The sequence below is a fragment of the Pelecanus crispus genome, chromosome 6 (genome assembly GCF_030463565.1).
Source record: "Pelecanus crispus isolate bPelCri1 chromosome 6, bPelCri1.pri, whole genome shotgun sequence".
Lineage (NCBI taxonomy): Eukaryota > Metazoa > Chordata > Aves > Pelecaniformes > Pelecanidae > Pelecanus > Pelecanus crispus.
The window spans coordinates 2,684,291-2,698,951 of NC_134648.1; the positions used below are offsets into that span (position 1 = coordinate 2,684,291).

The window sequence follows — 14,661 nt, forward strand, 5'->3', positions numbered from 1 at the left end:
TGACTACGCAGGGAAGACGCTCCCTCGCGAGTATTTTCAGATACAGCGCGAAGAACTAAGGTGCAAAGATTACGACATCCAATCAGCAGTCTGCCAGGTTACTGCTTATCTTAAGCACATGAGCTTTTCCTTTCTATATCCCTCTCCTCCAAGCCTGCACCTCCCGCTTCAGCTCCGGGCCTAGGCTCCGAGCCCTGGTCCGTACGAGCACGTTACTTGTGTTTCTCCCTGCCAAGAGAGAGGCAGCAGGCTTCCGTCCTCTGTGCCTCCCCACCTTCAATCCCTTCAGCTTCTCCTCAGCTCCTCCTCCTCCTCCCAAGCATGGGAAGCAATAACTAAACCACAACACCTCCTGCCACCCCGGCGCTACAAAGGGCCCTACCGAGGTGGGCCCACGTCATTCTGTTAACGTTCCGGCTCTGCAGAGCCTTTTGCTTTGCCAAACGACTGCCAGCGCCCCAGAGATGATCAATAAAGTGGTTCTGGGCTCCCTACTCCCCCAGCTAGAAGGAGGCCCTGCAGTAGGCCCTGAAGAGAAGGCCATAATCCCCCAAGCAAGAGATCCAAGGCAACCTGTCAGTGGCCGTATCTGTCTCGGGGCAAGCCTGGAGGCCAGCCCGACGCTAGGACAAGCTAGCAGGTGGCTGACCTTTGCAGCTCTGCATGCCCTGTCCACCAACGATGGCTGGCTGGGCAAACTAAACTAACTCTTCTGCCGCCTGGTTTCACAAAAGAAACCCAAGAACTAACGCAGCAGGCTTAACCCAGGTTAAATGGCCCTCATCATCTCCTGTCTCTCTCTCTCAAGACCTGGAACTGGCGTATCCCAGGTCGCACATTCCTGGACAAAGACAGACTCAAAGCACCAGGCTGAGGAGTAAACAGGAATTTACGCAGAACTGGAGCCCTTCCAGGCTTCGCAGCTCCAGGAGGGATTCCTATCACGAGCAGGGCTGGCAGTGTTTCAGAGCTATCAGGGAGAGCGCTTTGGTTTGCACTTTTGGGTTACGAAATTAGATGTACACAAGGAGTAATTGGGGAATTGGAGCAAGGCTGAAAGAGGCAGGTGGGGAGACAGCACCAACAGGCCAAGGAGAACTTCAGCAGCTGCCACTAAACCACGCGCTGACCAGCCACAGCGGCAAAACCACGAGACAGAGGAACACGCTAGATCAGATCACAGATGGGCAAGTCTGGCCACAGTCCCATTAAGGAAACACTGCTCCTAGGAAAGGATATGGCTTCTCACTCCAGTCACCTGCAGCATATTACACATGCAGCCACTGTCCCAGCTAGCTTTTATGGCACTACTAACCCTCAGACTGCCCACACCCGCCACCGGCCGTAGCACCCTGCTACCTGGACAAACCCTGCCTGGATTCCATGAGAGCTTGAGGAAGCTCATGAAGGACCATCAAATCCTCCAAACCCCTTTAATTACCTCCCACCCCTTCCAAACCAGAAGAAATCCAAGGGAAAAAGAAAAAAAAAAAGCTGCATAGAGCCCCTTTCCCTGCGAGGGTGTCCCCAGCACACGTGCTATGCAGTCAGGTACAAGAGCATTACCAGCTCCACTATTCCTTTTGCTTTGTATAGGAAGGCAACAGAGCATCCCCAAACCAGAACAAAGTAGCCCAAACTTCTCCAAAAAGGCAGGCTTGAAAATTACGTGCACTTAACCCATTTTCCCACTGGAGAAGAGTGGACTGTTTACCTCCAGGCTGCCGAGCCCGCAGAGATGCAGCATAGCCGGCGCAAGGGACAGACGGAGCCACGTGCATTCGGGGACCGAGGTGCAGCTGATCTAGCATGAGTAGGTCAGCGCCACGCAACTTCGCTCCTTGCTGGGACAGGCAGAGCACCTCTGTCCACAGCACGGTGGGAGTTCGGAGGACTAGCTCGGATTTTTCAGTGGGGGAAGAGCTCACCTTCCAAATTTCCCAGTGCCCCAACCCAGCTCTGCAGAACACTGTTGCCAGTTCTGTCCCATCACACAAACTGAACGAGGCTGGACCGCAGGAGTACTTGGATAGCAAAAGCGCAGGAAGCTTTGGGGACTGCGCTGCAATTCCTGCTAAGTTGACGCTGTCCTTTAAAGAGAACAGCAGCGGGCTGCCTGAATTGCAGGCTATAGGGACTAGGATGTTTATGAAGAAAGAAAACAGCCCAGGGCCATTGGGAAGAACACGGACAGCATGTGAAACCATCTACTGGGAAGGAGATTTCCTCCTTACTCTGCACTGTTACACCACCACTGCACACACTCCCTCCCCCTTTGCTCCACAAGAAGCCCAGTACTGGCCCCTTCCTTGCTCCAAATGGGGCAAAGGGGCTCAGGACTTCAGTGACACACGGTGATATTTATGCACGGTGAATCAGAAGCACTGAGGAGCACACGCTGCCAGCCCTCTCCTTTCCGCTTCCAGCTGCCTCAGCTCAATCCCAAGATTACAGCCCCTGAGAGCAAGGGGTACAAGGGAGAGCAAGGGGGAAGCAGGGCACTCTTGGACTGAACAGCACAAGCCAGCCTCTTTTTTCCTTTTTTTTTTTTTTTTTTTAATACAGGCTTTTCTGCTCTTACGCCTTCTGATCCTTCCTCCAGCATTCGCTCTGCTGTCTCTCCATGTTCTGCAGCGCTGCCTCTCTTCTCTCTCACCCTGCAAACTTTCACTGCCACTTCATGAAAAGTTAGGCAAGGTAAGAGGCAACATCAAAAAGGACCGTGCCCTCTGCACGTCTCGCTGGTAGCGAGCATGCACCTCGCTGGCTGGGATCTGCTTCTCTAGATAACGCTTCTATCAAGCAACATCCTGAGCCTCCCCCCAGTGCCTTTCATCAAGCGACCCCTTCTCCCAAACGCTGTCAGGACTGGCTAAGATACGACAGCACGATTCTGCAGTCAGCTCCTAACCCCGAGGACCAGCACCAAGAAAAACCACAGATGACGATCACACCCCAGAGCCTCTTCCTTGACTTAAAAGGGTGCAAGCTGTGTAGGGAGGGGGTGGCTTTATTAAAACTCTTGTTTGTGTACAGTGCGATAGCTAAAACATGCAAGATCCAGGGAAAGACAAAAAGCAGCCAGTGTTTAGTGTACTGTAGGGACGAAAGTTTACCGCTCCACTCACCATCGATATGAACTTTTCTAGCTGACAGCAGTAAAAAGTGCCAGTCCCCCCTACAACAGCTCGCTCACCCACATGAGCACATTGCATGCAGCGCTCTGAACCACACCTCAGCTCTTCTGGCAGCAAAGATGCCACCCAGATTTGCACCCTTCCTGGCACCCAACCTGGTCGAAAGTGCTACAGAGAGCGTACCTCCCCATCAGACTACTGCACAAGCATAAACCCACCTATCTCTTCTTACCACCCTGCAACTCTGGCCAGATCCCAGCCCAAAACCTCCCCCGGTCCAAGTTCCTGGGACTTCCGCAGGGATTCAGAGTCCCTGGACAGCCAGCTTATGCTGTTTACTATCAGTACTGTTTCTACAGCAACAGCGATGCACAAGCATGGACGCACAGGAAGAGAACAAAGAGAAACCCTGTCAAACGGATCCATCTCCTCTCCCCTATCATGGATTCACAGGCTACACGTTGTCACCAGATTTAGGTGAACCATCTCAAGCGCCAGCAAGCAACACCTACGGACGGCTATGCATCTTCCTCACCTGGTTCCTAGGAGCTGGGAAAAAAAAGAGGTAAACAGGGAGGAATCAACAAACAGAAAACTTCGACTTCATCACACCCCTTCTGGTCTCTCCAGACTAAGTTCCAGGCTGTATGAGCAGAGCTCTTCTAGCACCAGCGACCTACAGCAGCTCACACTCATTCTCGTTACACCACCCTGGAGCCTGTGATTTCCTTCACCATTAGATGAGCAAAGACACGTGAAAATTAGCCAATGCGGGGTCCACCCGTTAGCATGCAGGCTACCTCCAGCTGGCTGGGGGACGCACGGCACAGAGCATTTCCTAACTGCCCAAAATGCAACACAGAGGGGGCACAGCATTTGCTCCTAGAGCTACTTGGCAGCACTGACAGGACCCGAGAGGTAACGAGTTAGAGAGGGAGCAGTAGGAACGCGCTCTCACTACTCCTTGGCCCTCAAGAATCAGAAGTCATCAGCGTCCTTGCCAAGGGAGATCTGCAGGTACCTGAAGGTGGGCAGCACAGGGAGTTCAGACCACTGTGGAAAGGGAAGAACAACACCAAAGTTCCCTACAGCCCTCAAGAAGCTGACACCCTACCCTAAGCTCTCCAGAAAAGGAATCGAGCCTGGACCTGCGCAAGCACTTGTACAGCAGAGTTCGGGCTGCAGCTCAACTAGCTTGAGACCATCCAAGACGGACGATAGCAGTGATGCCGGCTTCTGATTTTATTGACAGGCTTTTTGACGATGCATTTGTACAAGTGCAGTCACAGACAGCTTCTTAGCCTCAGCTGAAACGGTCGCATCCCATTTTCCAAACGGGGCCATACGCCTATCCACTGCTCCCTCCCAGCGGGAGGGCTCCGCACAGGTTTGTTCTGTCTGACCCACACCCCAAGAACATCAAACTTAACCGAGAGCCCAGATTCTCCAAGCTGACTGGAGACAACACTTCCTGTTCCGAAATACACGCTCCCCATGTTTCTTGCCTCCCAGTGACTTTGACAGCTTAGTATCTTAGACATCTAATTACAGGCCCTGTCATCCCACTGTGGGGTTTGCTCTTCCACTTGGCTTTTGCACTGTCCACTGCCACAGCTGTACAACGTGCAGTGATTCAGCGTGGTATGCCACGTTCCTCCTCACCTTCTACCTCTTCCACTCGCCTTTAACCTCTTCAACCCAAATAAAAGCAGGTCAGGCACTGTGTAAGAAAGTCTGTGAACTAAGTCAACTCCAGCAACAAACTGAGCTTTCCAGAGCTCAGGCTACCCAGAGCTCACCCATCGCTTCCTCCTATGGAATGAGCAAGACTCTTCCGTCATCAGCAGCACTGGACATCTCACCCTGAAGACAAGTAACTGCTTTCCCCCGTACGTTTTCAGAGGACGGTGTTAGTGCACTACCCTGTTCCTCCACCTTCTGCCGTGTACCACCGCTTCCCCCGCACATGCCATTTCTCCCCAAAACCCAGCCAGTGACCTGCAGACCCCTGTCTGGGTGGCTCCTGACATAATGAGCCAACAATAAAAACGTACTGGGGGCATGGGGACTGCTCTCCTAACTTGTCAGTGTCACCTCCTCCTGGGATAACTCTGTGAAAGCCTACTCCTGCTTATTAACGGGAGACACAGATGCAACTTGCAAATATTGTTTGCTAACTCACAAGTAACTTCAAGCGCTCCTGCACTGCCTGCTCGCCCACTGCAGGTTCCAGGACACACTCAGGGCACAGCCAGGCTTGGGACAGCAAGAAACCAGCAGAGATATTTACCTCCTGCGGTCCTCTCTGCTGACACGGAACATCATCCAGTTGGTTTCAGGGATGTTTTCTCCCAGGGACCAGCACACTCTTGAATCTTTCAGGATCTAAACGCTCACAGGGATTTCTAAAGCTTTCCAAGGAATGCCTTCAGTTGCTGCTAGCTTCCACAAGAGCTGCCCAGATCAAATCTGAACAGTCCCTAAATTATTTAGAGCTCAATTATTATACCTGGGTCATTTGGAATGACTCATTTGTAGTGTCTTCAGTTTGAGGCAGAGGCATGTGAGGGAAATTAATTACCCTACTTGCACAGGTCCTGTCTAGACTAGGAAATTGAGGTGTGTCCAGCAGACCAGCGACATTTGGCCAGACAGGGTTTCACATGGGGCACATAGCCGACAAACTCCGAGCCCTTTCAGGCAGTAGGAGGGAGCATCGCTTGACGGGGGAAGCAATTGCCAGCGTCAAATTGCAAATGGGGGGCGATGTACAAACACCCACGTTCTCACCCCAGCACACGTGGCTCGTCCCACGCTTCGGTACCCGCGGGAACTACGCTGGTGGGCTCAGCCCAGCACACGCGTACGAATCCCAGGTCGATGGGAAAGCCAGTATCCAGCAGGACTGGCCTCCGTCAAGCACACCAAGACCTGAGGATGACAAACACCAGCAACTGCAAGGGATCGTTACCTGCTAGCGAGCAGCATTACAGGGAGTACAAACAAGAAATCAGGCTGAACCTGATGGGAAGGCGTTACTCCTGGCATGGGACAGCGAGAGCCATTCAAGGTAGAGCAAGGGCAGCCGCTTGACCAACGCAGGGAGGGCAGGCAGCTGTGTCCTCCTCTTTACCATCTTACCAGACGTAAGCGGCGTCTTGCCAGCCCACAGCCTGCTCCCCGCTGGCCTCCCTCTCGCAGCTTTGAGGCCATCTATCCCCTTGATGGTACGAGGATAAGGGCTGGAACTTTGTCACGAGCGTCATGTGAACGCTAACATGCGTGGGCCTTCCTGGCCCCATGGGTTGTGTCCTGCATTTGACGTCACCCCATCCTGCAGAAAGGCTTTGGTACCACTGATACCAACAACTTGGAAACCACAAGATTAGAGCCGCTGTGACTCTGGGCACCCATCAGAGCCAGCCTTGCCACCCCTCGGGCACGGGCAGCGCACACTCGAGCGTGCTGGTGCCACTCCACACCACAGTACGCGCGGCTGCGAGAGAAACCTTTTCCGCCACGCTCCCCAAGCTTCATCCCTCAGCTGGCGACTCCACATACTGTAAAGCTCACGTGAACTCTCGCCCAGGGGATAGCGTGGACACCAACATGTAAGGACAGGTTTGCTAACTGCTGTTTATAGGAGAGGCCTCAGGTTTTGGCTGGTAGGGACAGGCTGAAGCCTCCTCTCAAATTTCACGTGAGGATCTGACCAGAGGGCAGGGCAGTGCTAAGGCAGGACAGGGACTGCCCCAAGCGATGGGAGAGACAGCATTTCACACTCCGGCTCCCCTACGCCGAGCACCCAGCGCGCTTATCAGCGGGTGGGTCTCCTCCTCCACAAGCCCATTTCCCTTCACGGGTGTCACAACAAATCTCCAACAACCAAAACAAGGGTGCCACTGCACCCAGCCAGGGACCGTCAGTCGGGGCCCAGGCACCGCAACACCTTCAGCGGGAGCTGTGCCGGAGCCCCGGAGAGCGCCCGCCGCCTCGAGGGAGGGTGCAGCTCCACCGCAGGCTCTCTCCAGCAGCAGAGCCAGTTTAAGAGGTTCCTACCCCACCCTGTCTCCCCATCTCAGACTGGACTGCCACCTCTCCAGTCTCGTCAGGCTTGCTGCTGGGGCATCTAGCTCACTAGCCCAGCACAGACAACAATTTGGATGAGATGCCCCCCCTGCCCGCTGCCAACTTTCATCTAGGGCATGACCCACAATCCCCTGAAGCAGCATTCAGCTCAGGGGTATCAGCTTCTGAGACACTAACAGGGGGAGGGAGAGAACCTCTCAAAACCAGCTCTGCCACACCGGCAATCCTAACTTGGAACCACACCCTGAGATATAGACTGCTGACGTGACAGCAGCAGAGAGACCAGGATTCATCATTAGGGTAATGGCACCCTCCCGCTATGCTCCCCCAAGCCATTCTGAAGTGATCCAACGCTGCTGCCCTTCACTCCTCACCCTGAGCGTTGCCACTGAGAGCGTACGGCATCGCTTCAGCGATGTGCTAATCCCAACTCGTAATTCACGGAGTCTCGCTACTCTTAGTTCACAGTAAAGGCCTGGCAAAATTAGCCCCGGAGCAGACAGAAGGCGAGATTTCCTCACACTTCCAGCACCCAGGAATACTCAATGACTCCCCTGCAGAAGGACAGGCAGGCACCAGCCCTGCAGCCCGCTGAAGAACCCTTCGGCAGCTCCACAGATTCACACAGATCCGGACGGGTAAAGCGGCTTTGCGCGTGGTGAAGACTGGAGCAAGAGAGAAACCCCTCCTCAGCAGAGCACCACGAACGCACTCAGTGCCGCAGCGGCAAGGCAGGCACGCCTCGGGCATCTTTAGAAAGCGTTGGATCAAACAGCAGCAGTTCCCAGAGGTGTACTGGCCAGTTTGCTGAACAGCTCCCAAGCACCACCAGGAGATTCCTTCCCTGCTGCCCCGGCTCACGCTCGATGACCTAAGACAGATCTAACCTTACCAAAAAATTCAGTTATGTACACGCAAGAGTTTCTCCTCAGTCTCAGATCACCTCACGGAGATCCTGGCGAGTGCCACGGCGGCGCAAGGCAGACAACGTACTCTGTGAGGAAACTGCCTGGACAGCCCGAACCAGGCAGAGTACCTGAGCACCACAGCACCAGACCGACTGAACTTCCTTTTCTCCAGAGCTTTTAGTCCACAGCCAGAGCTGCTCACGTTGCCGCCCCTGCCTTTAAGAAGTCCACGCTCCAGCTCCAGGTGCCAGCGTGCCCTTGGCCTCCTCGCAGGGAGCTGAACAGCTCGGCACAACGTGGGCTGGGTGCGACCACCCAGTGACAGTCAGCGGAAGACTTCCAAGTCTCGGAGAGGGACCGTCGCATTGTTAGTGCCAGGGCTGGACTGTCACTCAGGCCGCAGGGCACAACAGAGCATTTCAGCTCCTCGATTAAGGGCCCGCAAAACACGCATCTACAGCTTATAAAGCCAGCACCTCAAACCAATCCCTGAAGTACTGCCTCATTATAGCGCTGAGGAGCAGAAACATATATGCAAACTTAGTAGGAAACTACTCGGCAGTGCCTGACGAGTCCTATCATCCACTACTCGCGGCGCAGGGAGGCCCAGCCGAATCTCCGGGTGAGGAACACGGATATCCCTTAACCCGCTGCCGGGCGCACTCTCCCCGCTCACGCAGCATCGTCCGCAGGCTGCCTTCCCCTACCTGTCTCAGCCTCCCAGAGCTTGCCGGGACACAGCTTCTTCCACAGTTTAATTGTTTCAGATGGCTGCAAGACATCTTCCTAACGATACCCCTGCGTCCAGACCAACTCACCCAGGCCTTTATAATTTGGGAGTCGTGGATGTAGAGCCTGAACCAGGAAGCAAGCACAGTTAGAGCAGCGTGACCCATCTAATTTAAGTGTTATTATACCACACAGGGACGCGTGAACCAACAGAAAACCCTTGTAGGAGCGCGACTATATCTGAAGCAGAGGTGAATTCCTCCTCCAAACCCAGATCTTTCACCAATACTGACAAATCCGTTCAGAAAACACACACAGATCAGATTTTTGTTGAACCAGAGGAAGGTAACAGTATCGCTCACTAAATAAAATAACACGAAATGCTTAAAACTTCCTCTACATTCTGATGGAAGCCAGTCCGGTTTTAAGGCCAGGGTGACTCACCAAGAGATGCTGTTGGTGCAATTACCCGGGCACACCAGACTGCAAGCTTCTCCTGCCATCTCAGGCCACTGGTATCATCAAACCATGCTACTTGCCCGTGCAATTAATTCAGCTCCTTCACTGCTCTGGCCAAGGTTGTTTGGCTGGTAGGACTACTATCACATTTGGATTTTTTTTTTTAAATATATTTATTCTTTTGCTATCATACCCACATTGATCCCTGATCACACACAAGAAACACAGCTTACAGCAGAAGAAACATACTGTACTACCAACTACCTGTTTCCCTATGTACTTTTAATGTAGGCATATTAAAACCAACTCCCAAGACCAAGGCATATGTAGGAGTAGGATATTCAAATAAGTCATATTCAGCACTTTTGTCTTCCTGGATAATTCACCCGCGATACCTTGTTCTGCAAGGGCCAGAAACACTAGCGAAGAGAACAGCTCCCCGCATTTGCAAAGTGTGCATCTCAAAAAAAAAAATCATCTTTTAAAGGTCCTTCAATACGGGAGCGTCACCGACACAGCAAGAGAGCGTAACGAGCTGGAAAATCCCGGGGAAAGCGAAGCAGGAGGCATGAACTAAGCCTCACCTACCACACAGGGGTCATCCTCCTCCTCTCAGCTGCAGGCCAGCAGAGACAACATGCACGAGGCCACAGAAGCCCGAGGGAGCCTCATCCTCTGCTTGTGGCCCATGTGGCTTCCCAAGCCCCTTAAGCATGCAGCTCATCAGCGTGCAGCCATTTATCCAGCTTAGCACATTCTGCTGGAGTCTGGGCCACCTACACTAGGACAGCAACTCTTCCTGACGATTTTTATTTGTGAGATTATAAGCATTTTTAAACTGGTAAGTTCCTGGCTGCTAGTCCCCTTCATCTTTTTGTCCAGCCATTTTTGGCTACTTCAGCTGGTCAAAGCGTAGCTAAGATCATAGTTTAACCAAAACTTGAAGCCGGCATTGCCTCCAAGAAAAGGCTACCCTGCCACCCTGACTGCTGGCCGTAGAAACGCTCCCTTCCCAGTCAAATCAGCACCTTGAGCTGCGTGCCGCACAGTTGTGGGAACAAGTGCGTCAGGACGAGGGAGGAGGTGGGACTGCTGCTTTTGGCAGCATCGCCAGATTAAAGCATCCACCAAAGCACTTGGGGAAAAACAAGCCATCTTGAAGGGCTGCACAGATGTATTCCAGTTTTGCGTGGTTTTTTGTTCTTTTTTTTTTTTTTTAAAGCACCTTCTCAAAAAAGAGAAAAGATTAGAAACCACTTCAAATCAGAGTCACTTTGGGTTCCTGAAGCGGGCTAAGGTGGCTGACTATAAAAGTCTAGATGCCTGTCACCAAATCATCTAGTATGGGAATCCGCTCTGCAAAAAGTAAACATGCAATAGACACCAAGCAGCACCAGAAAAGGAGCACACCTTCAGTAAACCGGGTGTTTGGACAAACCACTGCCTGTGCAGTATCCTCCTCTCCACAGAAATAACCGTTCCTACCCTCACAAGAGGGTTTCTGTCCCCGGGCCACCTACGAGGTGCGTGCAGGCTACAACTCCCCAGCACCCTTTCCATAGCCAGGCACCCAGCAGCAACAGAAGGGCAACAAGAACTGCTCGCTCTGGAGGGCAAAGCTTAATGCCGAGTACCGCGCTGCCTCACACCAAATGATTTCAGAGTATTAAAGGATAAGGATTTACCTTTACAGACAGCACCTCGAAGGTGAGGGTACACGTACTGCTGTGACTCAGAGAACAACTCCATCACAGCTTCAGCTGTCACAGAGCTGACACTTGCCCTTCCCAGGGGGTTTACAACTGCCTCAAAACAACACCAAACCGACCTGCAGGAGACACAGCGGCTTCCCTCCTTCCCTGGGATCTCCAGGAATAACATCTCAGACTCTCAGAGCAGCTACTCCCGAACCGCTCACAGTTACAGCCCAAGTCCCAAACCAGCGGCTTCACGCAGTCCCCTGAACAGCAGCGCAAACGTCGGACAAGCCAGAGCTCCTGACAGAGCCTGAACTAGGAGCTGACTTTTGGAACAGCTCCCTCCGAAAGAAAACACCAGGAGAAGACGTGCGCACAGGCACAAGTAAATTCGAGCTTGAAGCTGAAGCTGGTTTTCTCGGGTTTCGCAGCACACTCAAATCAAGTCCTGGCCAACGTAATGGTAACACACAGTACTCCAGCTTCTCTGCTTGTTACAATCACATGGAGAAAACTGTGCCAGAAACTACACCGACACTCACTTCAGATTTCTATCCAGCAGCTTCGCAAAGCATCTTACCCAGTCTCAGCCTCCAACCCGCCCCTCTTCCAGAGTTCAGTAGCCAAGTGCCCTTCATTAGGGCAAACTCTTGACGCAAACAGGACCCACGAAGCCATCTAACCCACGGCCAGCTGAGATAATACGTCTGGGCAGGCTGCAGCTATCCGCCACAAGACTTTTTTGGGTTGTCTAAACCTGTTGCCAGTAAAAGCCTTTTCTTTCTTCAGTTGCAGCAGAACCGAGAACAGAATACGATTGTTTAGGGCCAATACTGACCAGTCTTTGGCTGTAACGGATCCTTTCTTCCTCAGGCTCCATCTCCGACTCTTCTGAAGAGAGCGAGAAGGACACTCCAGGACTGCTGTCTTCCTCCTCTTCCTCCTTTGAAGTCAGAGGGAAATAGTGAAGCAGGGCACACAGACACGAGACGCCTACATCCCTCGTTTCTCTGCTCATTTTGAGGCCGATTCCATACCACTGTGCAGGACTAAATGAACACAGTGGACGAGCCCACCTCAAACTTTTAACGCTCCCATTCTAACTTTAGGCATGACCTAGGGTAAATGACTTCACCAGCTGTTCTGTAACACGACATGAGCTGCAGGTCTCAGACCACGAAAAGGCCTCCGCTCCGCGCTACTACCAGCGCAAGCGGCAGCTCACTTGGCCCACACCGGGATATGAAAGAGGCGAGCTGCTGTCAAACGCTCGACGGCAGTCGGGGAGCAGCCCGGCTTCCCCAGAGTACAAGATTACGCGTTAGAGAACCAACTGCTCCAAACAACACGATTGCCGTCTTCTGGATATCCTGCACCGTGGCACTCGGGAGAAGCTACACAGGTGCAGAACATCTCCCACAAACAGGGAAGGCGTACAGGATCTCTCCTACATACAGCGCTTGAGCACGGCGGCAGGTAGGGGACTAGCTCCTGTCTCGAGAAGACCTACATGCTCAGATCTCAACATCTGCCACCTTGTGACACCACACAATAATATGGGAAAACCTCCCAAGGCGTCAGATGGTACCTAAACTTTTTTTTTTTTTTTTAAAGGAACCGAATGAAAGCGAAGCCTAGGTATACTGCAGCTCTTAATTGCCGTGACTCTGCCTATGCCAGACCTTCGGGGAAGGAATCTGCCACCCCGTGTAGTGTTACAGAACCGCTAGCATAGCGTGGAGAGAACTTGTTTCATCCTGCTCTTCCCCGACCCTCCGAGCACGGTTTGACAGCAGAGCCCTTCCAGTCCCGCTCGCGTCTCCATCCCATCCCTGCCGCCCGTGCCGCTCAGGACCGGGCTGCCCGCCTCGGCTGAGCCAGCCTAGGCAGTTTCCCCTACACTTGCTAAACTCTTGTTTATAAACACCCGGACAACCGGAGCGCAACGCACACCGGCCAAGCCAGCCCGCTCGCAACACCCGCTGCCGCAGCGCGGGGCGAACCCCCGGCCCGGTGCGGCTCCGCTCGGCCCCCGGCCCCATCCCGCCCCCGCCGTGGAGGCCCGTCCCGGGCCGGCCCCGCCGCCGCCTCTCCCCCCGCCTGCCCCGGGGCAGGAGGGAGGCAGCCCCGGCACGGCCGAGCGGTCCGGCAGAACAAAGCGGCGGCGGGGGGAAGCCCGGGGCCGGCGCTCAGCACGTCAGTCCCCGGGGAGCTGTCAGCCGGCACCCCCCGGCCCCGGGAGCCGCCCGCCCCGCCGCCCCCTGCCCACCAACTTCCCGGCCCGGCCTCCCGGGGGGGGCCGCACGGAAGGGGAGACCCGCCCGCTCCCTCCCGGCCGGGGCAGCGGCCCCACCGCCCGCGGCGCGACCCGGCGGGGGCGGCGGCCGGCGCCCGCCGCCCGGCCCCTCTCCGGGGACTCGCGGAAACTTAGGGGTCGGCCGGGGGCGGCGGGCCGGCGCCGGGGCCCCCCCCCGCCCCCAGCGAGTGGCTCACCAGGTCTCTCCTGCGCCTTTGTCCTCTTCTAGCGCCGAGACGGGGAGAAACAGAAGAGACGGAGGAGGAACCCCCGGGTCAGGCAGCGATCGCGCCCCGGGCCCGGGCCCGGCCCGCCGGCCGCGCCGCCCCGCGCCCCCCCGGCCCCGCCGCGCCCCCCCCCGCGCCCCGCCGTCCCCGGGGCGGCCGCCGCGGCGAGCGGGCGCTGACAGCCCCGCCGGCCGCCCCGGGCCGCTGCCCGCTCCCGCGGGCCCCGCTCCCCGGCCCGGCGCCGCGTCCCCCCGCCGCCGCCGCCGCCGCCGCCGCGCCCCGCCGCACCCCCCCGCCGCCGGGTGCCGGGCCGCCGCCGGCCTCGCCGCCACCCGCCGCGCCGTGCCCCGCCGCCGCGCCGCCGCCGCCCCCCGGCCGGGACGCGGTTCCCCTCCTCACACAGGAGCCGCCGCCGCCATTTTGAACCCGTCAGAGTCTCACATACACACTGACTCGGCCGCCGCACTGCGCCTGCGCCGCCCGCAACCTCCCCTGACCCCCCCCGCCGCCTCCCCCGCCGCCCGCTGCGCGCATGCGCCGAACCCCCCCCCCCTTCCAGCCCGCCCCGCTTCGCCGCCGGGGCGCCGCGCGGGCGCGCGCACGCACCTCAGCGGCCCCGCCCCGCCGGGGCGGGAGCGAGCGCGCATGCGCGGCCTGGCGGCTGACCACGCCTCCCTAACTGGCCACGCCCCCGCGTGGCCACGCCCCTTCTCTCTCTCCCCGCGCATGCGCCCGGGAGCCGTGCGGGGCCGGGGTGGGGGGGGGAGCCGCCGGGTTGTACGCGCGTGGGTGCGGCGCGTGCCCACCCGCCTCCGGGCAGGCCTCGCACCACGCTCGCGCACCGGCGGAGGGCGGCGGGCGCGGGGGACGCGCCCGCGGACACGCGCGTGCGTAGGTGTAAGGGGCGGCGGCGTGCACGCGCCGGCAGCACCCGCGTGCATAAACGTGCGTGGGGCACACGCGTGCGTGCAGGCGCGTAAACGCAGGCGGGGGTGCGTGTGCGCAAGCCGTGCGCACGTAGGCAGGCACACCTGTGTGCATGCAGCGCACGCCTGTGTGCGTGCAGAACACGCCTGAGTACGTGCAGAACACACCTGTGTGCGTGCAGAACACGCCTGT

The 14,661-nt window shown here is 56.2% G+C and overlaps 1 protein-coding gene across 1 annotated transcript in view; it reads right to left on the minus strand.

Moving 5' to 3' along the window:
• Positions 1–13,971, minus strand: part of KDM2A (lysine demethylase 2A) — a 51,966-nt gene extending 37,995 nt beyond the window's left edge. The window contains 3 exon segments of the mRNA XM_075711920.1: positions 11,858–11,962; positions 13,513–13,540; positions 13,942–13,971. Coding sequence (XP_075568035.1) covers positions 11,858–11,962; positions 13,513–13,540; positions 13,942–13,961 — 153 coding nt within the window. The 5' untranslated portion in view covers positions 13,962–13,971.
• Between the last annotated feature and the right edge of the window lie 690 nt (positions 13,972–14,661).